The 26667-nt window shown below is 47.6% G+C and overlaps 10 protein-coding genes across 10 annotated transcripts; 3 read left to right on the top strand and 7 right to left on the bottom strand.

Moving 5' to 3' along the window:
- Positions 1-10: 10 nt before the first annotated feature.
- Positions 11-2973, bottom strand: ONS95_002922 (uncharacterized protein). The gene is made up of 2 exons (XM_058496206.1): positions 2368-2973; positions 11-2306 (listed from the first exon to the last, which is right to left on the bottom strand). Exons 1-2 carry the CDS (start codon positions 2868-2870, stop codon positions 236-238), a joined length of 2574 nt encoding a protein of 857 aa, XP_058353457.1. The 5' UTR covers positions 2871-2973; the 3' UTR covers positions 11-235.
- A 423-nt stretch (positions 2974-3396) lies between these two features.
- On the bottom strand, positions 3397-3786 carry ONS95_002923 (uncharacterized protein; the record flags this gene model as incomplete). The annotated part of the gene is made up of 1 exon (XM_058496207.1): positions 3397-3786. One exon carries the CDS (start codon positions 3784-3786, stop codon positions 3397-3399), a length of 390 nt encoding a protein of 129 aa, XP_058353458.1.
- Positions 3787-5494: 1708 nt separating this feature from the next.
- ONS95_002925 (uncharacterized protein) lies at positions 5495-9712 on the bottom strand. Its single transcript, XM_058496209.1, has 2 exons — positions 8712-9712; positions 5495-8661 (listed from the first exon to the last, which is right to left on the bottom strand). Exons 1-2 carry the CDS (start codon positions 9658-9660, stop codon positions 7052-7054), a joined length of 2559 nt encoding a protein of 852 aa, XP_058353459.1. The 5' UTR covers positions 9661-9712; the 3' UTR covers positions 5495-7051.
- On the top strand, positions 5645-6824 carry ONS95_002924 (uncharacterized protein). The gene is made up of 2 exons (XM_058496208.1): positions 5645-5870; positions 5923-6824. The coding sequence occupies exons 1-2, from the start codon at positions 5774-5776 to the stop codon at positions 6753-6755; spliced, it is 930 nt and encodes a 309-aa protein (XP_058353460.1). The 5' UTR covers positions 5645-5773; the 3' UTR covers positions 6756-6824.
- A 55-nt stretch (positions 9713-9767) lies between the features above and the next one.
- On the bottom strand, positions 9768-11798 carry ONS95_002927 (uncharacterized protein). The gene is made up of 6 exons (XM_058496210.1): positions 11139-11798; positions 10986-11090; positions 10567-10940; positions 10444-10511; positions 9898-10392; positions 9768-9795 (listed from the first exon to the last, which is right to left on the bottom strand). Exons 1-5 carry the CDS (start codon positions 11304-11306, stop codon positions 10070-10072), a joined length of 1038 nt encoding a protein of 345 aa, XP_058353461.1. The 5' UTR covers positions 11307-11798; the 3' UTR covers positions 9768-9795; positions 9898-10069.
- A 685-nt stretch (positions 11799-12483) lies between these two features.
- On the top strand, positions 12484-13934 carry ONS95_002928 (uncharacterized protein). Its single transcript, XM_058496211.1, has 2 exons — positions 12484-12656; positions 12705-13934. The coding sequence occupies exon 2, from the start codon at positions 12735-12737 to the stop codon at positions 13758-13760; it is 1026 nt and encodes a 341-aa protein (XP_058353462.1). The 5' UTR covers positions 12484-12656; positions 12705-12734; the 3' UTR covers positions 13761-13934.
- An 899-nt stretch (positions 13935-14833) lies between these two features.
- On the bottom strand, positions 14834-16695 carry ONS95_002929 (uncharacterized protein; the record flags this gene model as incomplete). The annotated part of the gene is made up of 4 exons (XM_058496212.1): positions 14834-15255; positions 15297-15371; positions 15429-16467; positions 16531-16695. The coding sequence occupies 4 exons, from the start codon at positions 16693-16695 to the stop codon at positions 14834-14836; spliced, it is 1701 nt and encodes a 566-aa protein (XP_058353463.1).
- A 1353-nt stretch (positions 16696-18048) lies between these two features.
- ONS95_002930 (uncharacterized protein) lies at positions 18049-21263 on the top strand. The gene has a single exon (XM_058496213.1). The coding sequence runs from the start codon at positions 18900-18902 to the stop codon at positions 20343-20345; it is 1446 nt and encodes a 481-aa protein (XP_058353464.1). The 5' UTR covers positions 18049-18899; the 3' UTR covers positions 20346-21263.
- On the bottom strand, positions 21260-24038 carry ONS95_002931 (uncharacterized protein; the record flags this gene model as incomplete). The annotated part of the gene is made up of 2 exons (XM_058496214.1): positions 21260-23832; positions 23892-24038. The coding sequence occupies 2 exons, from the start codon at positions 24036-24038 to the stop codon at positions 21517-21519; spliced, it is 2463 nt and encodes an 820-aa protein (XP_058353465.1). The 3' UTR covers positions 21260-21516.
- Positions 24039-24235: 197 nt separating this feature from the next.
- ATG7 (Autophagy protein 7) lies at positions 24236-26492 on the bottom strand (the record flags this gene model as incomplete). The annotated part of the gene is made up of 4 exons (XM_058496215.1): positions 24236-24724; positions 24774-26084; positions 26136-26244; positions 26296-26492. The coding sequence occupies 4 exons, from the start codon at positions 26490-26492 to the stop codon at positions 24236-24238; spliced, it is 2106 nt and encodes a 701-aa protein (XP_058353466.1).
- Between the last annotated feature and the right edge of the window lie 175 nt (positions 26493-26667).

Genomic DNA, 26667 nt, shown 5'->3' on the forward strand with positions numbered 1-26667 from the left:
GTGAGAGAAAGCACTATTTTATTTCAGAGGGGTCGATGAAAAATTCTCTTTTCCACCATAGCAGGTAGGTGCTTCTTTCTTTCCGACTCCACTTTAACGGACAGAAGTCACATGACACCAGATGGACCGGAGCCACAGGAAGAAAGCTGTCTAGGAGGAGAGTGTTTGACCCAAGCGTGAATGCTCAATTCATACATCTAGATACGACAGTGTTCCTCTAGATGTTATGTCTAATTCAACGATTGATCGAAAACCCTCCCTCGGATTTCCCCTCATTTCGGGACTTCAGCTTCTCCTTCAACCTTTCTATCCTCACCGGACAATTCTCGAAATGCCTATTGATCGCACTCGGATTATCCTTCCAACTCCCCAGAAATCTTCCACAATCCCCGCAATTCCACCCACTGCCCGTATGCTCATAGTTCCCAGTCCACGAATCCGGCAGCGTCTCCAACGTGAATTTGACATCAAGATGTTCTTTCTGCAGATGTGCTTTGAGGAGATCCCAACGTTGGGTTTGGAAAGGCTTGAAATGGCAGATTTGGAAGCAGGGGAAACTGCAGGCTGAAGTGCAGGCGTCGAGGAGGCAGGTGAAGTTGCCTTTGTATTCGTGGGCTGTTTGCTCGTGGCGTTCTCGAGAGGCGTCATCGGAGAATGTGTAACTGCAGTGAGGGGCAGTGCAATGGATAGTGTTATTCGGCAAGTCTACACCTTGGGAACCCGGTGATGGCGGGCAAGTCTCTTCTATTAGTCTATGAGATGCTGCTGAATGTCTTACCGTGTTTTGAGGATTGAAATCCGAGAGGTGACTGAAGCGAGTGGCGATAGTGGATGTAGAAGATCGTTGACTCTTCAAACTTGAGTCCGTTTCAAACGAGCCCAGTGAACTCATAGATTGGAAAGAGTCACGGTTTTCACCGATCGAATAACAGGTTCCAGATGTTGAACGCAAACTCGAGTCCCACGCTGGGGATGGTGTGATTGTATCGAAATCTGCTTCCTCCTCTAACTTCCGCGAGCGTTGCGATATACTGGTCGGTGTCTTTGGAATGGATCGTGGGATATTCTTGGTGGACCGATACCCGATCCCTAGCTTTGTAAATCTCGGCCCTCCGCGTACCTCGTTGATGTTGATGGGTTCTGGCTCCGACTTTGAGTTGTAGATCCCTGAGGAACGTTTAATGGTCTCAACGGAATCGAGGATGATTTGGAGATCCGAAGTTTTGATCTTTGGCAAGAGATCGAGGATCGCGGATAAAGACGACTGTGCAGATGGTACGAAGTCCCCAATGAAGTTACCCGGGTGCTCGATGGTATTGCTCTTTCGCCTTGGTCCGGGTTCCGAATTGTTTCGCTGATGGATGGAATATGGAATGGCGGAGCGCAGGACCTGATGTTTTTCTGGTAGCAGCACTCGATTCTCAGAGGTTATCGGTCCAAGAGATATTATGGAGGGATCTTGTGGGAGGTATGCTGCTACGGAGACTGGCAGTGATATGATGACAATTGTCGAGTAGCTGTCAAACGATGCTTCAACATTGACTTCATCTGCGATAGTTGGTATGCAGCGCATCCACTCAGCGAACAGCTCGACCATATCCTCTCCAGGCTGAAAGGTATCTCTCATTCGAACAGCGAACAGTAGTCTTGGCCCTCGTTGGTGTTTCAGCGCTTCCGATATGCCCTGTATTGGATCTGTTGTGACCGACGTTCCCATTGTAGAGACACTATCTTGGTTTATTGAGGGACCCGAAACAGAGGAGTGCCTGCTGTTGGCTGAAACTGATGTACCTGAGTCGAAAGATCCGAAATTGGAGCCATTGTAGCCCCAAGAAAGAGGAGGTTGCCATGAACTTGTTGTCAGTACCTGCCTCTGTGGTCCAACTTTTGCAGGCAGCTGAATGCTTCTGGGTACTGGACCACCCTGTGTCAATACTAGATGAATCGGCGCGGGGTGTCTTTCTCTCTCAGTTCCATCCGCATAGAGCTCTTCTGGCATTCTGCACTGGGTACGAAAGAATATCTTCTTGTACAATTCTCCGACACTGAACGATGGTCTGTTGCCCAGGAGTCGAAGTTCGGTCACGAGAGCGCTGGTGAACGAGAATGGCCCCACACCATTTGCTGTTTCGTTGAAAGCGCAAGCCGAAATAAGCTCGTTTACCCCATTTCCTTCACTGGCATTTGCGGTCCCGGAAGCACAACAGTCTAGCAAGATAAGGACATCATTTGGTGCTTCTTCCAAAATCGTCTGGATGCCACCCCACTTCACAATCGGGCATTTTGGCTTTGTGTAGTTTCTCACGCTGGCAGCAGACACTTTAGTCGAGACCCTTTCAAGGTCCTAGTGTATATTAAAGATCATACCTAGTCCATACCAGCAATCTTGTCTCAGTAAGTCTTGCATGTCCAGCATAATACACAATCTTCAGATGTGTCTTGCTATCCTCCGCAGGCTTGACATAATCCATAATCTTCTCCGTCAACTTATAATGGCAATTATCGTCCGGAATCGTCCAGCGATCCGTCTCATACTGGTATAAGTTCCGGAAAACGTTGTAAAGCTTGTCGATCTCCTGCGAAACAGGTAAATTGGGATCTTCGTTCTCCCAGCTCAGCATCAACACCGAAACCTTGGTGTATCGCGATTTGGTGTCATTAGGAAAAACGGCGTTTGCTGCGGCTTGAAGATCACTACTGAACTTCTGAAAGTCGATATGATATCGCCAGCGATCGAGGTCTGAGAATGTGGGAGGAGGTGTAGAGTTCGCGCTGCTAATGTAGCTCTGCGCTGCGATTTCATGGCGGCAATCATCACCGTTGGATGAGGTCTGGCTACTGTATTCAGCTTTGGGGAGATTTTGCGACATCGAGAGCGGAAGATAGGTTCCAGGAAGTAGCTCAAAATACGATTTGAACAGAACTTTGGGATGAAAAGAATATGATATGAAGAAAAGGAAAAGTAAATGAGACCAACACTTGGGGCTGTGAAGCTGAAATATGCGTATTGTTCAGGGGTGACGCCTCGCTTAAGGCTGTCTTCCCCACCTGAAACCTTTACTCGGTGACAGATTAGGGAACCCTGTACGCCACAGCGTAGCCTGGCGAGGCAGACTGTTCCAATCACAGGAACAGTCAACTGGTCCAATTATGTCTGTTAAATTGAAGACGGCCAATTGTCGCTGTGACAATATCCATTCTATCGCAGGTAACATGCTACTAATCGAATTTTGCTCTCTTCCCAGATTGACCGGAATGGGCGGAGTATGGGGTGCGAGGTCTCATAATCTCAGCCAAGACTCCAAAATTCATTTATGTAAAATATCTTCAATCCTAGAAGCATGCCAAAAGGTCTCTTCCACTCCCCTCTGCTCTGCAAGGCTACTTCATTGGTCGTCAATTATTTCCGGGCTCTTTATCACCAGTCATGGCGGGCAAATCCTCACCCAATCCTTGCCCCCCAACAACAACCTTCTCCGCAGAGATAAGGGTAAACAACATCCTAGCCCATCCGTCATTCTCCGTGATGTTCTTCCAAGCATGCATCGTACCCCTCTGGACGCATACATCTCCCCTCTTCATGATCCGTGTCTCCCCCGAGTCGAGGATGAGTTCTAGGACACCTTCCAAGACGACGCCATAGTCAATGGACTCGGTACGATGCATGTAAGGATCTTTGGATGGCGCGAAATCGACGTAGCGGAGCACCGTTCCTGTTACAGAAACATCAACATCAATCTCACCTGAGCTTGCTCTGACTGAATCGAAGAGAGATAAATAGACCATTCGTGAGACTCAACCCTTGAGGCGGGGAGTTTAGATCCTTCTCATAGCTCTGCACATCCTTCGGCACAGCATCTGCACTCTCCGCATTCAAATCCACTGGAAATCCTTTCGTAGTGTATCCAAGGAAGAAATTGGCACCAAGGCCAATCTCACGGAAGGATGATTCCGAAGGGATGTCTTTGGAAAAAATCGCTTTTCCAGAGGAGTTATGGGTTGTTATCAGACGTCTGGGAGACCGTTAGAGAGGATTTCGCGATCGGCCATTGTTCTGGTGAATCTGGAATTTGGAATATGAAGGTTATACTATGACTAGTATCGACACTGATCTCTGAAACGAAGAAGGGGAGATTCATAAGTGAAGAAGATGAGGAAGCGGGGAGACGAATTTAAATCGCCGAAGGTTGTGACACGGAACTTCCCCAATTCGGTAGTCAAGTAGTACAGATGATTCGGTCAAGACTTCGATCTTGCCTCGATAGGGTTTGACTGTTCAGGGTTCTGTAAGACCAATCAATACTTCAATACCATCATCAGCAACACCATGGCACAATTCATGATAATACCTAGGTATGCTTCCAGCTTCGTGAGTGGTTACATCGCCAAACTGAAATTGTAACGAAGTTGCGGGGTATTTTACCCCGCTATTCTCCCACCAAGAACAATTTTTGGCCATGTTCCTTAGACTTAATTTAGAATCTAACTGAGACTTATGTTTCCATCAATAGTGGTGAATATCCTGGTTGACTACATAAGCCAAAGATAAAGCAAAAGCTGGCTGCAGCCTGCTTGATTGTCCCTCTCATGTGAAGAATGATCTTTGGAGAAAGCAACGGAGGTATGATCCCGGCTGTATGACAATATTCCATCAAGCTTCATAAGATCGACTCTCTATGGAAAAATTTCCGACCAAAATATTGCTTCATTCAACAAATGCATGTTGCGAGCATGAGAATGAGAGTTTAAACGCATGTAATGATCCTAGCAAGTGAAGAGGAGACATTTGGGAACAGGCCGTTGTAGCCAAGCTCTCATGTGATTTCAGGTCCTCGGTCAGACAAGTAAGTTCGGATTTTAGATCTCGGACCTTGCGTATGTCTTCCATCCAAGAATTCATACCGCGGTTTTCAAGGTGAACACAAGTAAAAATGGCTTTTGAGAGAGCGATTAAGAAGGAGGCGAGGGCGCCGAGATTTAAATCCGGAGCTCGCCGGAGTGTAGCTAGCACCTAAGAATGAGCAATCCCGGGGTAGGCACCCTTTCCAAAGGTGCAGTGAGCTTTATCTCCGGCGATGGGGTCCTTTGGGAGCCTTGAAATCAAGCTGTGCCGGCTGGTAAGACCAGAGAACCTCGAGCTCCATGGGCTTGCCACATCAAATAGCGTTGTAGGTCGAGTTTCTGGTCAGTCAATCTCATTTTAAATCAACCCATGGGTTTCTAGACCGACGACTTTCGAATCGCATCTTCCATGCCTCCATCGCCGCCATGCAGCCAGCATCTATATCCGGGGGAGTTGGCCAGCTCGTTGGCCCACCCGTATGCACCATCCAAACTTGCCTCTTTAGGAGTTTGAACCCCTACTGTACCACAGATTTTCATGTGGGCCCTACATACCAAAGTTGATCCGGCTCTCATGATTCGACTCAAATAAGGATGCTCACATGCGAATGAGGGGTCATTCCAGTTCATGGTGATGCAATTGGCTAGTGAGCTTAGCAATTGTCCCGACTATGCAGGCGAGATTATTAATGCTCTTGTAGTAACAAACGCTGACCAATGATAATTGGATCTATTTGAGAAAGTAATCACAACGAACCAGATAGGATGACCAAAATCAGCCGCCATGTTTCCTGCGTAGTCAGTATTTGAGCTATAACGACGAGGATACAGGTTCGACTCCTATAAAGCCCGAGGAAAGGAACCTCTCCAGCGACTACATGCCAACAGAGAGTCGCGCATCGAACCCCAACACAAAAGTTTCCAAGCAAAAATGCCTTTCCCAAGTGATGAAGTTTTGATGAAGACAGCTGCCGATATAGTGGCTGGATTTCAATCTGTGTTTGGAAAACACGCTGGTTACCGACCAGGTAAGCATTGTCCAAAACTTACTCGTCATCACAGATCTAACAATTGTTCTAGCTCATGCCAAAGGAAAGATCTTCAGTGGAATATTCACGCCATCTGAGGAAGCTAAGAAACTGAGCATAGCACCACACTTCAACAAACCAAGCACGCCAGTTTGGGTACGCTTTTCCAACTCCACCGGAATCCCCAACATTCCCGACACAGATCCCAATGGCGACCCACGAGGAATCGCAATCCGTTTCCATCTCGGAGACCGCAAACACACAGATGTTATCAGTCACTCAGTAGACTTCTTCCCAACTCGTACCGGCGCTGAGTTCCTCGAGTTCCTGCAGGCTCTGATGGGAGGCACTGCCGGAGAATTTCTCGGCTCTCACCCACCTGCTATGGCATTCGTGCAGGCTCCAAAGCCACCCCCAGTCAGCTTCGCTACACTGAAATACTTCAGTGTTACAGCTTTCAAGCTCATCGATGCTGCTGGAAAAGAGACTTTCATTCGCTACCAGTTTGTTCCGGACGCGGGTGTGCAGAGTCTGGATGCCGAGGCCGTGAAGGAAAAAGGTCCAAACTATCTTCAAGAGGAGGTTGAGGCTCGTGTTGCCAGTGCACCTATTGGATTCAAGCTCGTTGCGCAGGTTGCAACCGAAGGGGATGTGACAGACGATGCGACTGTTCACTGGCCTGCCGACAGGCCTATCGTTGAACTTGGAAAGTTCACACTCGACGCTGTTGTTCCGGAGAATCTGAAGGAACAGAAGTACATTATCTTCGATCCTATTCCGCGTGTGGAGGGTGTTGGACCATCCGACGACCCACTTTTGGAGATGAGAGCTGCGATTTATCTGATTTCGGGCAAGCAGCGTAGGGCTGCCGAATACGCAGAATAGAGGGTTCCATATGAAGGCTTGCTTTAGTTGGCTAGGATAAATGAACAGACCCTAAACCATTCCCACCTCACTAAATTTGACATTGGAAAGGTGAGTGGGCCTCGGCTAAGCGCATTTGTTGACAAACGAAACAAATGGCACCACCCTGAGCTTCTCGGGTGACAATTATTTCCCCCAGTTCTCCTGCATGCTTGCAGATCACTATCCGTTGCCCATGCAAAGGTTTCCTATGCATTTTTTCCACGAACCTGGACCCGCAAATTTCTTCGGTTGTTGAGGCGAAGTCAACACAGCATCTACTTTATCTCGATATCCTCCTCGGACTCATCCTTGATCAATGCACTATCTGAGAAAGCTGCAATGCCAATTCTGACATGTTTTTCTTCTTCAATTGAAGATTTGGCTAGTAATAGCCCGTAAGCCTCGAAATGAGGAGCAGTGGAGAATGTGACATCGCTCAAGTAGAGGAAGAACACACGTTTATCTTCCTGATTCTTGAAAACCGATTCACCGCGCTTCGCATCATCAAAGACTGCCCAGCCAGAGGGCTCCTCGTCGGTATCCACGATCTTAATATAGTGACCTAAGTGATGGTTTGCTCTTCCTCGGATAAAACGATGTCCATCCTCCAGGTCGAATTCTTGCAACATGTGCGCTTCAATTTCCCGTTTCCTGGCCCTGAGTTTCAGTACCCCGGTCTCCATATCGGCCCCTTCAACATGACAGCGTGACGTAAAAGACTCGCAGTCGCGTCTTGTAGCCGTCTCTCGGATTCTAAACCAGATCTCACTTGGACAACTCACCCAACTCCAAGACGGCCTTCCGTCTCTATCCCAAGCAAGCATTTTTGGGCTCCATAGTAGGTGCAGCGGCATGTCGCTGCCCCAGATTCCAGCAGCGTACCAGTCATCCTTCGGCTTGAAATGCCTAAACTTACTCGCCAGTCCTTCTAGCGACACAAGACGGTCTCGCTGATATGTGAACAGCCGAGCAGAATGCTCTTGCACAATCTGTCCCCATGCGTTGCTGTATTCTTGAATGGGGATACCGCGGCCGACCACGAAATACCCTGTTTCTGCTTCAGCAGTAGTCTTACAGACCCATACCAGCCCGCGGTCGAGGAAGTGAATCGTACGTCGTGATAGGATCCATTCCTGGGTTGCCCAACCGCGCTTCGAGAGTGCCGTGTCCATGGGGTCTAGTTCTTGCATGAAAGGCTCTTGCCTCCATTCAAGTCCGATGGAGTATTTGTCAAAATGCTCGGAAGCGTTTGTCACCGGGTCTTCAAAGGGGATTGAAACAGTAGGGACTTTAAGATCGCCGTACGGTCTGGGGATAAATAGCCCTCCTCTTGAGTCTGGGGCAGATGAAGCTGCGATGGTGAAGAATGCTTTCTCGTATACACTTCCCATAAGTTTGGATTCGGCAAGCCAGTCTTCCTCGTCGTCTTGGATGATACACAAGGAGTCGATCCAGATATATTGAACACCTAGCGCTTTAGTCACTGCCATAGCATCAAGAAAGGTCTTGGGCATCAAAGATAACGGGATTTGGTTAAGTCTCTGCTCGAAATTATATCGCGTTGTTTTAGGTGGGTGGTTCTCTGGCTTGCCCCAACAGTGGCTTAGTGCTACCCATTGCCCTTCCGGATAGCCCTTTGTATTTACTAGTCGTGGCTCGAGATTTGACTCGAGTGGGCCCAGGTCAACCAGGCGAGTAGGAAGCTGGTGAAGATCCGAAGTATTCATATTTTCGCCGGATATTGCCTTCACGCAATTAGGATGATCCTTTTGGCATCTATTGACCCACTCTCTGATGAGATCGAGTGCCTGGGTGGAGCCAGAATCGTACAATGGCTCGCGTGATGATACATAAGGCGTCAGTTTTGGATATGGAGTGGAGTTATCTATTGGAAGATGAGCTTCGGAGTTCCATTGTTACCTTATAAGAACAAACCTTTTGAGTTGAATACCTGAAGCCTCGTGAAGACTGTCTTTCGCTCTATCTGAAGCACCTCCTCTGGTAGTCTCTTCCACAACAGCCGAATGTAATCCAATTTGTATCCACCAGTAGAATATCTCTGTCTTGGATTAGATTGATTCCATAACATCAAAAAGATTGGCTCATCACTTTGGGCAATTTGATTATTGATTCGATCGAATAAAGCGCTCCCCTTTCCTCTGTTCACGCTGCCAAGAATTTGGGATAGTGGTTCTCTCGAGTGATCGTAAGCTTTTTCTTCTCCTCGCTCTCTAAATGAGTCCATGATACAGGCCACGCGTAGCAGTTCACATAGAGGACAGGTTTCAGCAGACTTGACAAGCTCGCGAGCTGATTGGTGGTGTTGAACGACGTTGTACGGGAGCATAAAACCGGGATTAATATCTTCGGGTGGGATAAACCTATTGCCAACGATATATTGTTCTCGAGTCATATCGCTTGGCATAGGGCGTGGTGGCCAGTATTCATTCACGTAAGACTTCCAATCTAACCCGCTGTTGAAAAGAAGCAAGATACTCGATATCTGCTTGGCGACGTGCAGACACACACCGCATAGATCTTTCCGCCGAGCAAGCTTCGAAGAGAATGCAGCTACATGTTGAACATTCGAGCTTATACCGTCTTGATCTTTGAAATATTGCTCATGCACCTCGTTGAGATATTGTCTTTCGGCTCCGAAGGCAGCCATTCGATGCAATCGTGCTGGATCAGAGACTTTTTCGAAAAGATCAGCCAGCATGTTAGGGACACGATCAGGCTCACCAGGCGATGAAACTGTGTAGGCATCTCGAACAGCTGTGTACGACTTCGAAAGCTCAGCCTTGAGCGAGTCGTACAGTTTCCGAATAGCTGCTTCTTGATAGCTCTCTTGCTTTTCTGCTAGAGAACACACCGAGATTTCCATGATTTTATGTCACAATTCACAGAAATGTTTAGAGCTTGAAGGCTGGCAGCCGATTTTCTGGGAAGGAAAAGCAGAAAACGGTGAAAATGGAGGTACGTCGACATGGGCCAGCTGAAACGTTAGCGGCGGGCTGTTCTACATGCAAGCTTAGTCAGTAGGCACTCAGAGACACTACCAGGAGCACAATGGCGGTGGGAAGAGAATGTCAAAACATGGGCCTAAGTCTGGAAAACCAACTTGTTATACATTCTTGTCAGCATTCAATAGCAACTGCAGGAATCTCCGCTAAATGTGAACATTGAAATATTATATTATGTTACACCTGTTGTGCCAGTCGACTTCGTATCGTCCTCAGGGTCAGTCGCCATGTAGTTTGTACTTTTGTAGATTATGTTAGCATCACCCTGGTTTATCTCCGTATCTTTGGGACGGACTCTGTAAGCTCCTCGTCCGTGTTATCATCTAGATCTCTGGAGATGCTGTCCAAATTGATCACCCGATCATCGTTCTCACCTCCTCGGGATGGAATCCATTCATTCTTTCCTGTGCCGGCGTACCCATAGGTACCATTGTTCGAGCGAGGATCTGAGGTGTAGGATGTTCCGTCGATGGTCTTAGGAGGGAAATATGCTGGAAGGAGGATTGTGAGTGGAAGACGGCACATGGGTAGACAGGCACAGATGATGCCGACGTTGGGCTCAATCATAGTCCAAAGGGAAGAAAGAATATCGTCTGTGATTGGAATTAGTACAGTTCCCTCGACCGAGTCGCGTTGCTACTCACAAGTCACATCTGGAGTCTTGGTTGAGAAGTCTAATGTTTGCATCCTGAATATGCTCGTCACGACAACACTTCACTAGTTATTAGCGACCGTCCATATGTAAGGGCAGGAAAGAAGACACCCACAAAGCTCCGAGAGCAAACACAAACATCAAGGCTCGCTTTTGATTTGAAGGCAGCCGAGACTTGTGCAATATTGGCATTGGCAGAACCAGGATTATCACATCTGTGGCAATCGAGAAGCCTGCATTTGCGTACCAATTCACCGTAATGTCAATACATGTCCCAGGGATACTTTTATCCCATGCTCGAGGTATAGGTGTGCATTGGAAGATAGTTGCGAACCAAGTAGCGATCATGTAACTTAGAACAAGCCCTAGCATGGCGTAGCAAATGATGCGGAATGGTCTCTGCACAAAGATGCGGAGATATAGGAGCAGGATGGAGGATTTCGTCAGGTTTATGGTAAGTTTGTAGAAGCCTTGAGCTATCCAGAAAGTCTGCATTTATCAGCTTGAAACACTCAAGAAAGGAAACAGACGTACCATCAGAGTGATTTTTCTATTGGCTGGAGTCAGATTCTTAATATGCTGGCCGAACCCATAGTGACAAGAAACCATAATCAGGATCGAGACTGTCATGGAGAAGAGCTATCCGAGTAAGTCCCTTGGCTTGTATAGTTGAAATGCTGAACTCACGAAAGAGACAATAATGGTCCAGTCATCGTATTTCAGGCCAGCTCGCATCTGTATCCGAGACCATACTCTGATAGCTACGAAAATCGGTGTAATACCAAAAAACACGATGCATGGAATCTGAACTTGGGGAGCATTGCTGTCTCCTGGGATGTTGCCACCCCTTGGCATGATGTTTGCCCCCTAGCCTTGAGATGGGAATTCACGAAGAATGTCGAGTGCCAGAAAATGGTAAGAAGCGAGAACAGCCCCACAGGGAGAAACTCGACTGCAGGCGTGACTGTATATGAAGCAGTACTCAGTAATTCTCTTCGAGCACAGGGCCGCACCAACCATCTTCTTTGTACGACACCACTACGTAACAAGGCCGATCAACAGAGACGTTTTATGCAGAGTCGGAACAAGTCCTTCCCTTGCTCGCCTTGTAAAGTTGCCTCTGCCAGAGAATCCAACTTAGCCACTGTGGGACGGAAAAATGACAGACCTAAGTTGTGACAGCTATCGCTGCCGCAGATCTTCAAAACAAATAACGTGTCAGTTGACATGAAATATGACAATCCTGTCTCCCTGATCACTTGCAGAGTTCGCCATGATAGCTCTTTTGACAGCCATGTCTAATATCAAGTGTATCACTATGCTGAAATTGACAGCTGACGATTTATTTTGAGCTGAGGTCCATCTCCGTGAGGTGATGGATTTCCAAGGGGTGCGTCCCTGCCCCAGCCCGCCCGCCAAGGGAAGGTCGGGTGGTTCGGCCTATGGGTAAATACTTGCATATCAAGCCCAGACATCACTTTCGGCCACTTTCCCAAAGTGCGGCCTCCTGCATCTTACATACACTTGGCTCAAGGCGATTAAGATGGCCGAATTGGACACACTTGGATGCGTAGGGCAGAATGGAAGCCATGGGATCTGAACCAGTAGTATTCTGAACTGTGAAACAGCATACTGTGAGAATATCCGTTGCTCGAATTCAAGTAGGGAACCCAAATGGACACACTGCCATGTCCAGTATACACAACGTAGGTGTGAATGTGCTGTTAAATACGACTGGTTGGTGTTCGGAATGATGTTCCACAGAGGGCTGTAATTTTGGTTCAATAGCCTCTTCTAAGTACTCTCGCTCTGAGTTCGCTTACGCTGCCTTCTTTTCCGGATGGACAAATCGTACTAATCCAGGTCCTCCCGCGTTCAATATGCGGTTGTGCTTCTTATTGGTGACTGTGAGCTTGGCTGCAGTGGTATGGAATATCCTTGCATCAATATGATGATATGCCCCGCATGCAAATGGCAAGGTGCAAAATAAATACGACTCATCATCTTCGTTTCATTTTGTAGGCCTATTTCTTTTGACTGTTTACTACTGTTCTTATCCAGCTCATAAAAGTTATCGGCTAGAAGGAGGGTCTGGCGGGCAATTTTTACATACTCTGGTGCTTTTGTTCGGGTGGTTTCTTCGGCTATCAATACCCGTGCCTATTTTCCGATATTTGATCGGCTGGCTAAAGTCGAGGACATTATGTAATTTGAACTTTCTTCGAGCTGATATCATGGATCTAACCTGTGCAGATTACTGTTATTCTTCAATTGGTTGCAGCTATGAAGTTTTTCTTATTTTTGCTTATTTCGAGCTTCTGGCTCCTACAATGCGTTTTTTGCACTTCGCCAGATTTCATTAAGGAACATCATATTCCCGACGATCTCAATGGGTCCAACTTCACCTACCCATGGCCGGTCAAACTGTTCCAGTTCAGCACCCAAAAGGCTCAGACTCTAGAAATGGCCTTCATGGATGTCGCGCCAATCGGCCCCGCGAATGGCAAAACGGCAATCCTTCTCCATGGGAAAAACTTCTGCGGTCCGACGTGGTCAGCTACAGCTATCGTTCTTGCTAAGGCTGGCTATCGAGTCATTCTGCCTGACCAAATTGGATTCTGTAAATCTCAAAAGCCCGATCGCTACCAATTCAGTCTTCAGCAGCTTGCCGCAAACACGTATCGACTCATTGCAAAACTTGGGATATCGAAAGTCACTGTCATCGGCCATTCGATGGGAGGGATGTTGGCTGCGAGGTTCTCTCTCATGTACCCAGCTAATGTTACTGAACTCATCCTGACCAATCCTATTGGGTTGGAAGACTGGAAGGCACTGGGTGTGCCCTATATCGACACAGACATCACGTGGATCCAAGAGAAATCAAGCACTTACGATTCCATTCGTGGGTATGAACAAGCTACATATTACGTTGGTACTTGGGATGACAGCTATGATATCTGGGTCAACATGTTAGTGAACATCTACAGAGGAAGCAAGGCCGACAAGTTTACATGGAACCAGGCTTTGATTGTGGACATGGTTCTGACTCAGCCAATCGTTTACGAATTCTCTCTTCTCAAGGTGAAGACGCTGCTGTTGATCGGTGCAAAAGACAACACCGCAATTGGGAAGCAGTGGTCCCCTCCCGATGTTCAGGCAAAGCTCGGACATTACGATGTCCTCGGTCCACAGACTGCCGCTGCAATTCCTGGCTCCACGTTAATCATGTTTCCTGATCTTGGACACGCACCTCAGATCCAGGCACCTGATCGATATCATGAAGCACTTATGGGATGGCTCAAGGGATAGATTACGCGAGGTAGAAGCCTTGGTACTTTGTCAATATTGTAATAGTGTATATAATTCCGAGAGATGGCGAATACATGTTTCTTCATACGCTCGATTTCACAGATCGTCCATCAGTCAAGGTTCTATCAAAGCCGTAGATTCGTTTATATATTATCTTCGCTCCATCAAATGGCACTCGAATATGCGAACTAAATCATAAGACATTCGCTTGTTTACCGGACTGAGTGCCTAGCGAGAAATCCTCTGCACTACCAATCCACGGCGACCTGACGCCAACTTGTCGAAGTAGAATCGCTCTAAAAATATGTACTAGTGTCTTAGCCGTGTGCTTGTCAAAGAATCCAGAAAAACCTTGGCTTAGTTGATCAAATTATCAAGTCCAAAGCGCAGCGGGTGGCTCGCCGTTGAGGTCGTGCCTGTCCCTTAAAAGTCCTATTGAAACAATTGAGTGCTGCTAAATCGCTAGATATCGCGCATCCACAAGTTAAAAGGCAACGGTGTTGGCCCAACATAGGACTGATCATAAGGAGAAAGGGCTGTTATTCTCGTTCCCAATCGAGTATCCCATCGGTAGTCCTTCGTGCTCTGCCTTGGAATGTTACTTCTCGCTTAGCACTCAAATTACCAAAAACAGTTGGTGTATCACGCGGCGAACTTTGGCCTCGTTGTCTACTTATATCATGATATGTATTTCAACTTTGCTTTAAACTCATATTCAAAATGGCCAGAACCTCAAGCCTCTCCGCCCTAAGTCAGTGGCATGATTGACAGGAAGTTTGACCTTTCCCACCTCTGCTGGCCTTCTCCGGCAGCTTTTGAAACAAGAGTCACGGCGATCGTGATTGATCTTAGTCCATGCCCGGGGAGAAATTTGCATATACCAGACAATAGTAGATAGACTCAAGTAAAATATGAATCGTGTTCTCAATTTCCCTTGATTTAACTTGTCCAAGATTCTGTATCGTCCGTCGCGGAAGCGAAACCGACAGCCATCCTCTAACATCAAACTTATACAATTTTCGCCACGAATCTCATTCGACGTCCTACCATCCACAATATTTCGCTCTTAGGATTTATAGAACAACAGCGACATGATTGTCCAAGTATTCTACGACGCTTCCAATGCACAAGGAAGCAATGCAAGCAGTAACTCCGAAAGCTATCGTGATTAGATAAAGACTATTCAAAGACTTCATAAAACATGCGACGGAGGCTTGCCGGATAAGTTCAATATTCAACGGGTCTGAGAGCGCTGGAACTAGGGAAGTCCACTCCCGAATGGGTTGCGCTGTAAGACCGCGCACAAATTCCTCAATCTTCTTGACGTTGAAAACGCCGAGCTCTACAACTGCTGGAACAATGGTGTCGTAGGCGTTCTCGGTGACTTCAGATACGAACCGGTTGTAGAAGAGAGCAAGCCCAATCACCTGGGCTTGAGCACGAAGTCCGACGGTGAGCGCTGCGACTGAGGCGATCAGATCATCTGGTGTGATGACTGTGATGATTACCTGGTTGGGGACCAGACTCCGCCAACACCAATCAAGGCCAGAACGATAGGGGCGAATGCTGTTCGTATGTCGTTTCCATTAATCAGAACAAGACACGCGCACCCTACAGTGATGTTAGCCAAAGGTGAGACTGCTCAAGAAAGGTCCCGTTTAAACCCACCAACTGTCTGCACTATACAGAAAAAGGCCATAATGTAAGTCACCCATCTCTTGATAATCGACAGGAGGAGTGCTGACAGAATGGCGCCAGTAAGAATGGACATCCCAATCGGCAGGCAATCAATACCAGTCTGGTGCCGATCTGACTGGAACACTGCGATTGATTGTATTGGCCAGAAAGCAACAAGAGGAACGAAGTTGACGCCTGCGGCGAAGATGACATAGAGCATACAGAAGAATGGTCGTGGAGCATGCACAATTCGCCTAGGAAAAAGTGGATATGGAGCGAACATCTCCCATACCGCGAAACCGAGAACCATAAACAAACCCAGTGTAATAAATGTCAAGACATATGCTGAAGTCCATCCGTGATCTTGGCCTCCATTGATTCCGATTAGGAAGAGAAGAAGCCCTACAGTGATCAGCAGGCCTCCGACAAAATCAATCCGGCGGACCATTTCTCGTTTAGTTAATCCTAGAGAGTTGACTCGTGGTGGAGGGTGGTAGAAGATAGCAATAATTAGGAAAGTCAACAAGTTCCAAATTACGGCCACGAACCCGACCCATCTCCAAGAAGTGTCGGCGATGAAGCTAGCGTAGAGCGACCCTGGGGACCAGGGAACAAGTGCGCAAAGTATGATTGCCGCATACAAGCTACGTTTGGCCGTAGGAACACTCTCTCCAACAATTGCAATGGCTAAGAGCTCTTGGACGATTATGCCAATTCCGAGCAGGACTTGACCACCGATGAAGCCAGCAGCGTTTGGCGTTGATGCACAGGCTATCCCACCAATCATAGACACAACTAAGCCAGTGAGAAAGATGGGCTTTCGTCCACAGAGGTCTGCCAGAGGGCCAATGAAGGGAGCGAGTGCACCTTGGGACACAAGAATGCAGGTGAACATCCAGATCGTAAGTTCGACGGCGTTGAGCTCGAGGGCTATGAGACTCCCAAGCGTCAGGTACATGAGAGGTACCATTGCGCTGCCGGCCAAAGCAAATGCGCAACCCAGTATCGTCATTTTAAAAGCAATAGCTCCCTATCCAGGTTGGATCAGAGTTACAGGACGTCAAAAAAGCTAGCGAGGCAACAGATTGCTCACGGTATTGTATTGGGTATGATCCTGCCCATCACCCTCAATTCTCAACCCATGCTTTTCATAATACTTGGAGCTTTCAGAGACCGGAGAGATGGTAACAATGGGAGAAACCATGGGTATGTTTTCAATGTGCATTTCGTCCACAATCGATTGAAATTTTCTCGACATGTCGAAGTGACCGCCTGGGCTGTTTTCAAGAAGGTGTATGAAAATAGTCTATAGACTGGCAGATAAGACGTTTCAGCAAGTAATAGGAGGCTGCCACATATAGACTTTTTTTTCCAGGACTGGGAGAAACACGCAGCCATGCATGATGCACCCTGACCTGTCGACGCGGTGGAATCGACAACGACTTGCCCATCCTATTCAACGTTCCTTAGAGCATACCTCAATTTCAAGATGACTGCAGTCGTACGCCGTGAAGATCAGCATTAAAAGGCTCCATAGAACAGACCCAGGGTGATACAAACCGCCGAGCGGCACCACCACATAATGCTTCCGTTCTCGTCCTCCCAACTTTGCCAGGAACCTCGCCGTCAAATATGTTGTGCCGAAGCTTTGAGCAATTACTAATCATTTCAATCGAATTAAGAGCTGAAGTAAACTTAACCCCGCCGGGAATTTATAGATACTTCCATCGACCGTTGCGTGTCGGCCGACCAGGAATTTTGGTACTGATGTATCACCAGGATGCAAGCGAGTTGCCCGGTCACACATGTCTCAGTGGCATGATCTGGCGGAGTAACCATTCTCAGTGCTGATTCGCTCTTAATTTGAGGACTGTGCGATGCAAGAACATGTAAGTGTTCCATTTGGCAATTGATGATTGCTCCACGAAGCTGTGTTGCCGGTCAACTGTGTTCTGCTACAATACAACTGTCCACACTCTCGAGTCCTATTCTACAGATAAATGAAGCTTTCAAGGAATCGAGATACGTGGAATAAAAAACACATGAATGTACACGCGAGAAGGATATGGACCCCCAATTAAAATCTTTGGAGAGCGTGCTTGGCTGAGAGTACGAATGTCCCCATCTGTATCGCATGGAGGCCATGTCTCATACACCAATCCTGTGTTAATTGAGTAGGTGTAGGGTGTGACCTGAAAGTAAACAAACCCGGTTGACCCGAGATCACATGAGAACTCGCAACAAAATTGTTTGCTAACTTCTAGGGTACATAATTCCACCAATCAGTGTTCGGATAAGAAGAGCTGTTCCACCGATCTCTAATTTCCTCTCTTAAGTATGCGATTGGGTTTTATTTCTAGCTGAAGTGGCTAGCGAAGTGCTACAAATGTTACCCTTGGTCACAGACAACTCTCCAAGCTTATGATACCAAGAAAAGTTTACTTGTCCGAAATTTGAGTATTTGCCATTTCCACGGAACCAATCACTTCACTCGAACTCAGGAAGAAGGTTGACGAACGATATCACGTTCCCCACACCACGTGACAAGTTGAGTCCATGCCGGTCGAAGTGCAGAGCCGCGTCAGCCAGAGAGAGGATTTCAAACTTGTGGTCTGTACATATTCATCTTCTTTATATGGCTTGAGCAAAGATCAAATTAGCCAAAATGCCTTCCTGCAAATCGTGTCAAGAATTTGACATTCGGTCTTTGCTGTTAGAGTCAGCTGGTCAAGATGCTTAACCAACAGGACTCACTGGCCGACTCTACTCCGACACCAATGACTACAGACCGCCCATCCCATTCTTCCACACATTATATGACAGTATCGTCGAGCTGAAGAGATCAGGAGAGCAGGGATGTGAAACGTGTGCTTTGCTTTGGGTTACGTGGGTCAAGACCGTGCACAAGCCGGATATGACTGAAGACTGGCTTGAAAAGACATTCCAAGGAGAGGTGTACTTGGGATGTAGCGGATGGATTGTATCTAGGCAAGGCTCACCATATTTAACCCTGGCACAGAAGACCGTCAATGGAACAGCTCGTACACTGGCATCTTTTGAGCCCTTTGCGGATCGAGGTATGTTTTGCTCCCCATGTGGTCGACACGAAGTTGACATGCCCCGGATGAATTACCTAGCGACGGACTGAATCTCTTGGGGCGATCAATTTATAAGGATCCGGCCTCAAAGGGATGCTTAGCTGTCGCCGCAGCCTGGCTTGCGGACTGCCTGGATGAGCACGAGAAGTGCAGCACGCTGGCAGACACTCAGAAACCGCTTCCGACCAGAGTAATCGACGTTGGAGATGAAATCACCCCACCTAAGCTGATTGATACAGGGGGGAGGCTTGGGACATGGATTGCACTGAGCTATTGCTGGGGTGGAGACTCTGTTTTCATTCACAATGATTCCACTGTTGCGGATCTCAAGGCAGGTATTCCTTTGCAGAACTATCCTAAGACAATGCGAGATGCCGTTATCACCACTCGCGCCCTCGGGGTGAGATACATTTGGATAGATGCTTTATGCATCAAGCAAGATTCTCGAGAAGACTGGGCAGCAGAAGCTGCGAAAATGCGAGAAGTGTACAGCGGAGCCATTGTTACAATCTCTGCTGCAAACTCGCCTTCGACTCACAGTGGTATATTCTCGACACGAAAACTTGGTATTTCCAGAGTTGGATCCATTTGGAAATCCGAGGAAAAATCCGGGAATGTGTATCTTAGATCAGGATCAGAGCTCTGGGATCATTCTTTGCAGACTAGCGCACTTCAGACACGAGGTTGGACGCTCCAGGAAGGCTTACTGGCTCCACGAACACTGTCTTTTGGACAACAACAAATGATGTGGGAATACCTTGAGCACCAAGCAGATGAAGGAGGAAGGATCACGCAGCCCACGCAGGAGTATAGGTCCAAGGCGTTCATCCAGCAAATGCTTCGGGTAGGGCGTCAGAAAAATGCCAATCCAGAGCCGACTTTCCTCGAGAGACTCCACATTCGGACATCCAGAACTGAAGAATGGCGGAAGCCACTTGCGATTGAGAGTCCATATGATCGGTGGTGGGAAATTGTAGAACAATACATGACACGGTTCCTTACCAAGGATTTCGACGTACTGCCAGCGCTCTCAGGGCTCGCTCGAGCATTTGAGCCAGTCTTGAAGGACCGATATCTTGCTGGCCACTGGAAGAAAGACCTTATGCCCAGTCTGATGTGGAGCAGAACCCCACGATATCCTGCTGACAATTCTTCTCGATTCGACCCAACAATTCCCTCAGAATATCTTGCGACGTCATGGAGCTGGGCTAGCATCATCGGAAATTTGTCTGCCACGGCTACGACATGGAAGACTCGAGAGGCCTTGGCAACTTCGGCCCTGAAAGTGGCTGAAATAATTGATGTCCACACGGTCACTAAAGGAGACGATCCTTTTAGCCAGGTTATTGGCGGGCAATTGAAGATGCGTGGTCGGCTCTTCCCGATCAAAGTCTTGGCCCCCGTTTGGTCACTTGACAACCAATTCCCCGAAGAACCACCTGATCTCCCAAACATGTCTTCGTTTGAACGAAAAGTCTATAACGAAGTAAGACTTGTCGATGCACACATCTATGAGCGGTATCAGAATCACAAATCGCACCTTGGTCAAAGCTATGGAGCATTTGAGATCGTACAATGGAAAGGAGCACCTGGCAGTGGGCTTCCCGGATCTGACTTCTTGATCTTGGAGTCGACTGGTAGTAGGGAGGACGAATACAGACGTATTGGGACTGTTAGTGTAAGGAATAATCCCACACCAGATAAGCAAGAAATGGCTCCGGACTCGTATGAGGGATTGATACTGGAGAATGAGGCACATGAGGAGGTGGGAAAATCGAAGGTCAAAAAGAGGACAATCACTATCGTGTAAATCAATCGATAACCTGACAGATGCGAAGCAATAATTCGCATCAGAATTCCACGTCTCTCCAGCTTTGAGCCAAATATATGAAATTGCTCTGGGCTGGAAATGGTGAAAATAAAGATGGGCGAAGGCCCAATGTACCGCTTATGGGGATATGTTTTCAAGTACTGGCCAAAGCATCTTGACATAATTCCCTCCAGCAATTGTACCCCTCGATCACGCAGGCAGCTCTACAAGTTTTCGCTCATGGCACTCATACTCCTCTGAACATAGTGCGGATTCGAGATCCGGACAGCTCTCTCCAGCGGCCGAAATGGGATAGATCAATAGACAAATCTCTCTGCCATTTTACTGTGCTTGTTTTGTCAATGCATTCAAACTTGCTGAAATCATAATAGAAGCAGGTCATGCCATGCCTCGATTATCGAGGAACTATTACCCCAGAGAGTCAGTATGTTTTTGCATTACAAGCAGCTGTCCCACATGGGCACGAGAAAATCTTGCAATTATTGCTTAGCAAGGGTGCTAATGTGCTAAGACTCTGCTTGTGACTGAGACTGGGCTGGCGCCATCTAGCAACTTCAACAATCACCTGGTGAACTGGCTACCCAGCGTAAACAAACAAGAGAGTGAGATGAACCACACCAACAACATGAGCGAGACAAATAACCCAGACACCAACAAGCTCAAAGCCCCAGAACAGTTATTGGGAAGAACAAACAAAGTGATACATGTTCGAGCGAGAAGTCCAGAAGTCCAAGACTGGAAGTCCATCGCCTTGGCCTGCTTAATCCAGCGTCAGACACGAAAATCTTAGGCAAGCCCGTGACAATCAATAATCACCTGCAACTACTAACAGCACACACAGCAAAAGAGTTCTAGCTGCACTTGGCAAATCTGTCGACTCGATAGCACAGAACTTGGTACTTCCAAGCTTGATGAAATTCACTTGAATACAATGTACGGCTGCAGATAGGTCGCTACATAATATACATCTATGTAACTGTCTCAAGCCTTAATCTCCCTCTTCATATTGAACAGCCTGTGACCCTCCTTCTGCGTCGTCTGGCCTAACTTACACAACTCCTTCCATACATCAGGATAGAGACCCTTCGCCCACTCCTCCACCAGATCTTTCCTGTGCTGACTCGGGATGGAATTGTAGAATGTTCCTAAGCTATTGAATCGAGTCAGTAATGCCATCTTGGAATGAAAAGTGCGGGATAACATACGTCAACACATCCAACTTGAGTGAAAGATCCTTCTCCATAACCTCCAGCATGTCCCTCGCCTCTTCGAACTTGGCTTGACCAGACAGGGCACCAATGTACGCAGCAAAAACCTTGCCTGTGACCTCAATCTCCATTCTGCGCATCTTGTTCCAGATGTCCCGTGCCTTACGATCGCCGAACGGCTTGCGGCCACAAGCCCAGAAAACAATTTCTAGAGACTTGTAGCTGGGCCCTTCATCTGTGTTGGTGATGTCATCCCAGAAGTCAAGAGCACGGTCTGCATCGTCGCAAGCTGTGTATGCCAGCATAAGGGAATTGTAGAGCTTCGTGTTAGGCTCGATTGAGCTATCCATCTTGAGCATGTTGTGCACCATATCCAAGCTCTCCCGGTCCTCGCACTTTGCGATGCCTTCGAAACATTGAACATATGTTTCCAATATTGGACGACGGGCCAAGACTGAATGTTGGCGCATGTGGCCAAAGACGTGGCAGGCCATGTCGCAGCGATTGCGGGAGAAGAATTCGTTCATCATCTGAGTACGCTGCTCCGTGGGCGTCTCGTCGAAGACCTGGCGCATGATGCTATACGACTCCCAAGCTCTTACTGTGTTTATTTGAGGATTAGTGGCGAATTGTAACATGATGTTGATGATTCGACTTCGTTCCTCAACTGTGTAATGGTAAGATTGAGTTTGGAGAACGTCAATCATCTCCTCCAGCTCATCCCGATGGAGGTACATGTTTGTCAGTGCACAAACTGTATCAGCCTCCAGCCTCTTATTCCGTTCTTCCAGATCGCATATGATGGAGGTAATGCGTGTATAATTGTCATTCTTCGAAGCGCAGAGAGCGCGAAGGAATTTGTTGATTGCTGGAAGGTCTTCGTCGTTCTGAACTTCTTCTGCTTGTAACAAGTCGTAGGCCTCTTGAGCGCCTCGCAAGTCATTCGCATCAGCGCGGTACCTCATCTGTAGGATGAACGTATTGGCGTTCGGCTTGATCCCAAATTTTTCTCCCAGTGCAATGTATCTCTCGGCGAGATAAGAGTCATTCAAGGACATGGCAAGTTCCACCAAACCATTGATCGTAACTATATCAGGTTCAACTGAGTCCTTGCCATTGACAGAAGCACTTCGTCGAATCATGACCTTCATCATTCGTTCGACATCCTCGACACCCTTTCCCATGACCCCAGCGGCCCACTGCAAAACGATATCCCACGTAGCTTTGTTTGGATCTGTCTCAAGAACATCTCGAAAAATGGTCCTGCACCAATCCAATTCATTATTGCGGATACAAAATTGCAGCACAATAGCGAGTGTCTCGGGTTCAGGACTAATGCTCCCTTTCACATCTGTGCTGTAGACCACTGGCTTTGAGTACCACATTTTGGTAGCTTCGACATCGTCCCTCGCCGCGTAGAACTTCGTCATGATAAGCTGTGTCTTGAAGGAGTACACAGAGAGCCCGCGTTTTTGAATATACTCGAGAATTTCAAGCAATTCTGCTTCGTTGTTCTCCTTCGCATATCCTCTCAGTACGAGATCCCAACACCATCGAGTGGTCACCTTTTCGTGTCTGTGCCATTCCGGACCAAACGTGTGGGCTTCAATAAGCTCTTTAGCCTCCCTTGTATGACCGGTCCCTGTCAAAACACTAATCAAAAGCCGGAAATCCGATTGGCGCCGAGACTCGTCCTCTACCGGGTGTTTGAGCCACTCTGTATGTAAAAGCTTCGCAAGTTCCGCATGCATATCCCCATTATCCTCTGGTAGCTTGTAAAGAGCTCGAATAGGCAATCTAAGATCCTCTACATTCAATCTGCAATCTTCGTCCTGGCTATCAAGCTTCTGCAGATGCTTGAAGACTCTCAATACATGCTGAGCTTGAATGCTATTGAAACCCTCCGGTTTTGACGATTTATGTCCAAAAAATGTTCTCCATGCTTTGACCAGATCTTTTGCTGGCGGAGGTCTAGCCTGTATCTTATCCATCAAGCTCAAATCCAGCATAGGTTTTAACCCTGGGGCAAGAGACGGTTCTTTTTGCTGCCGGGGCGGCTTCTGCGAGAAGCCAAAGAGTGTCCTCCGAGCTGAAGGTCGAATAACATACGGAGAGGCATGGCGGTGGGAATGCCGAGAAAGCAAAGCGGTTCGAGAGGGACAGTGGAATATGAGGCCTTCGTTTGACAGGAGGCGACGAAATACGCTCCGTGTCAATTGGGATCGCATGGCTGCCAAACGAAGTATTATGTACAGAAACTGTAATTTCTCAAATAAGTAGATGGCAATGAAGCTCCGCAGATATGTGGGATACGTACAAAACCATGATGGGGAACGCTATTGACTGAATGTGAAGCTGTTGATACTTTTGGCGTATTTCTTGAAGCTTGATTTAGCAGCTCCCCACTAGGCGCTAGTCCGAGAATATGAGCATGACCACGTGATCTGAATACTTTCCTAGCCATCCTTTCATGCGATATTCGCCAACTTGATGTTTGACTTTAGGCAGGCGTCATATTACGGAGGCAGGATAATAGAAACAAGAAGATTTCTGGTAGAAATTATCAAAGATCACGCACGCGGCCACTCTGCCTCAGCTCCACACGCCATAACCGTAAACCATCTCATATCATATACGTCGTTGGAAAGGAATAATTTATTATCACAATAGCTCTCCTTCTTCATCGTCATCCACACCATTTGGCTCGCTATCCCAATCAATATCACCTGCAGCCGCTTCTGCTTGGCGCTGAACCTCAGCTAGTCCACTGAGCTCAGTAATGTAATCCTTCTCAGTCAACGCTCGCTTGATGAATTCCCACCCCGATCGTTTGTACTCCTCAACAATCTTTGGAGAGCAGGCTGAGCAACAATCGTATGATTGTCCGCTAATCAAAATGTTCTGGAAAGTGGCCTCAAATCCACGAATTTGATGCGGAATAAGACCGAGCGGATGATTGAGAGGATCGCGATCATATTCAATTCTCCCATTTGATGATTGATTGGCGGAGACCTTGGGAGCAGGAGCTCGAGCGCCATCTGGATGTTGCAGGGCCGACACCATCAGCTCGACTAATTGAGCGGATGCCGTGGGGGCGATTCCTGGACGGGTGACTGTGCACTGTTGATCCAAAGTTTGATCCTTGACAGACTGAGAGCTCATATTAGTGGCATTCCAAGAAATAATGTGAGTGGCTTACATCTGCTGGCGCTACAACATCATTGCAGAAATAACACCCTAAAGCCGCCTGTCCTCCGTCTTCTGCAAACACACCATGTCTCATGACCACCCATGTATCAAATCCAAGAGCGGCATTCAAGACAAGCTTATTCTTTGCCTTTCCCATCACAGTTGGGAGCCATCGGCTTTCGCGTGTATCCATGAGTAGAAATATGGCATCGTGATCTTCCATCAGCTTTTCTAACGTCTCAAAGTCGAGGCGAGTATTATGTTCGTCGGTAATTGGATGGCCTAGCATAGGGACCGACATCACAAAGCCGGTACTGTCCACTCCAGGGTAAATTTCCTGAAGCGCTTCGGCTGCTCTGTAGGCTTTCTTGGCGCCACCATCGATGCAATCTTTGAAGTCGAACAATGGCTGCCGGACTGGATTTGAAAATGAAACCGAGGCATTGTCGATAAACGTGATTTTCCTGACTCCCCATCCCATTAGAAGTCGACTAACGTATGTACCAAGAGTACCTGCGCCAAGGAGGAGGCATTTGGTATCCTTGATCTTGTTGAGATTCAAATCAGGAGCGATTCGCCACTTCATAAGCTTCAAGTTTAGATCGACTGCTTGATCTGCGAGGCGCGAAGGGTCCATGTATTGTGCCAGATTAGTGGTCTTTGGCGACAACTTTTGGTTGCTGTTACGCTCCCACCCAGTCACTTTTGGCATAGTATCGGTCTCAGCGGCTTGTCCCTCCGTCTCCAGAACAATGATACGACTTCTAGCTTCATGCCTTCTTGAGTGGATGTCTCGGTAGCACAGTATTTGGACTTTGTTGAGCTTGAATCTCCGCTTGATCAACACCAAGAGATTTCGGAGCATCCATCCTGGGTTCTCAGGATACGTCGAGGGATCTACAAATGCAACGAATTGGTTTTCAAGAGGAATGCCGTCGAAGAATCCACTTTCAAACTTTCTCAACGATCCAACAACCCATTTGTAGTCCAGATCATCTCCCGTCGGGCCAGGAGTAGCAGGCCGGGTTGATTCAGAGGATGGAACGGGGACCTTCTTGGCTAGGAAGAACCCATGCTCCCTCTTGTCAGTCGCATACCTCCAAGTACCCACCTCGTCAGCAAGTGCCGTGGTCTCCTCTCCAGTCAGCTGACTCGGAGGGGTAGCTTCAACTTGCTTCCAAACTGGCTCAGAATGGAGAGCCGGAAATGCAAACCAGTAAGTGAAAGTGTATTTCTTGAGATTTGCAAAGGAGAGGATTGTAAAAGACGAGAGAAGAGAGGGGATGGAGTATATGGTCCCATCATTTATGGCATCCCAGATCTAGTCGTATAAGCTTGGAAACCTGAAAAATTTCACTCCATTTCTACACACCTGTTTTGCTGCCGTTTGCAGCATGGCTGCTTTGTCCGTGTTTTTGAAGTCTTCGATCGTATTCACATTTTTTATTTTCCCCTCAGCCCGAATGTAGCCGGCCGGAACGCTGCACTTGTCAACATCAATCGGTGTAAAAGGCCATGATATCAGGACTCACTCATCACTTGTGAGGGCATTCCCAAGCACTTGCATACGGCAACTTTCTTCGGGGGACGAGGTCACACGAGGCTCATATAAGCCAAGGACTGGTCGCGCAGAGTCATCGAGCTTATCAAAATCGATCTTGAACTGGGATAGAGCCGTGTAGAAAGGGAGTTCAATCTCAGAACCAAATGGAGCGAATTTGAGGGTCATTCTCAGCAGGTATCTCCAACTGCTGGAGGCGGGGTGAGGCGAGGGGTCGACGGAGCGAGTCTGGCGATGCTACTTTCTGATTTGTATTTCCGACGTGAGGTTCTGACCACCTTTTTCCGGCCAAAGATCCAGGCAGAAATGATGTTAAAGTAGGAAATGGCCAGGGATATGAGAA

The sequence above is a fragment of the Cadophora gregata genome (genome assembly GCF_030347475.1).
Source record: "Cadophora gregata isolate MNR1 chromosome Unknown scaffold_12, whole genome shotgun sequence".
NCBI classification, from domain to species: Eukaryota; Fungi; Ascomycota; class Leotiomycetes; order Helotiales; family Ploettnerulaceae; genus Cadophora; species Cadophora gregata.

What these genes read in the sequence shown, in the direction of transcription:
- ONS95_002928 (XM_058496211.1), top strand. Translation starts at nt 12,735, where the DNA reads ATGAAGTTTTTCTTATTTTTGCTTATTTCGAGCTTCTGGCTCCTACAA.
- ONS95_002927 (XM_058496210.1), bottom strand. Translation starts at nt 11,306, where the DNA reads ATGCCAAGGGGTGGCAACATCCCAGGAGACAGCAATGCTCCCCAAGTT. An exon ending in GTGTTTGCTCTCGGAGCTTT is followed by an intron (nt 10,512 to 10,566) that starts GTGGGTGTCTTC and finishes TAACTAGTGAAG; the next exon opens with TGTTGTCGTGACGAGCATAT. An exon ending in CAAGACTCCAGATGTGACTT is followed by an intron (nt 10,393 to 10,443) that starts GTGAGTAGCAAC and finishes TTCCAATCACAG; the next exon opens with ACGATATTCTTTCTTCCCTT.
- ONS95_002924 (XM_058496208.1), top strand. Translation starts at nt 5,774, where the DNA reads ATGCCTTTCCCAAGTGATGAAGTTTTGATGAAGACAGCTGCCGATATA. An exon ending in ACACGCTGGTTACCGACCAG is followed by an intron (nt 5,871 to 5,922) that starts GTAAGCATTGTC and finishes CAATTGTTCTAG; the next exon opens with CTCATGCCAAAGGAAAGATC.
- ONS95_002930 (XM_058496213.1), top strand. Translation starts at nt 18,900, where the DNA reads ATGCGAGATGCCGTTATCACCACTCGCGCCCTCGGGGTGAGATACATT.
- ONS95_002925 (XM_058496209.1), bottom strand. Translation starts at nt 9,660, where the DNA reads ATGGAAATCTCGGTGTGTTCTCTAGCAGAAAAGCAAGAGAGCTATCAA. An exon ending in TCAGGTATTCAACTCAAAAG is followed by an intron (nt 8,662 to 8,711) that starts GTTTGTTCTTAT and finishes ATCTTCCAATAG; the next exon opens with ATAACTCCACTCCATATCCA.
- ONS95_002922 (XM_058496206.1), bottom strand. Translation starts at nt 2,870, where the DNA reads ATGTCGCAAAATCTCCCCAAAGCTGAATACAGTAGCCAGACCTCATCC. An exon ending in AGATTGCTGGTATGGACTAG is followed by an intron (nt 2,307 to 2,367) that starts GTATGATCTTTA and finishes GTCTGCTGCCAG; the next exon opens with CGTGAGAAACTACACAAAGC.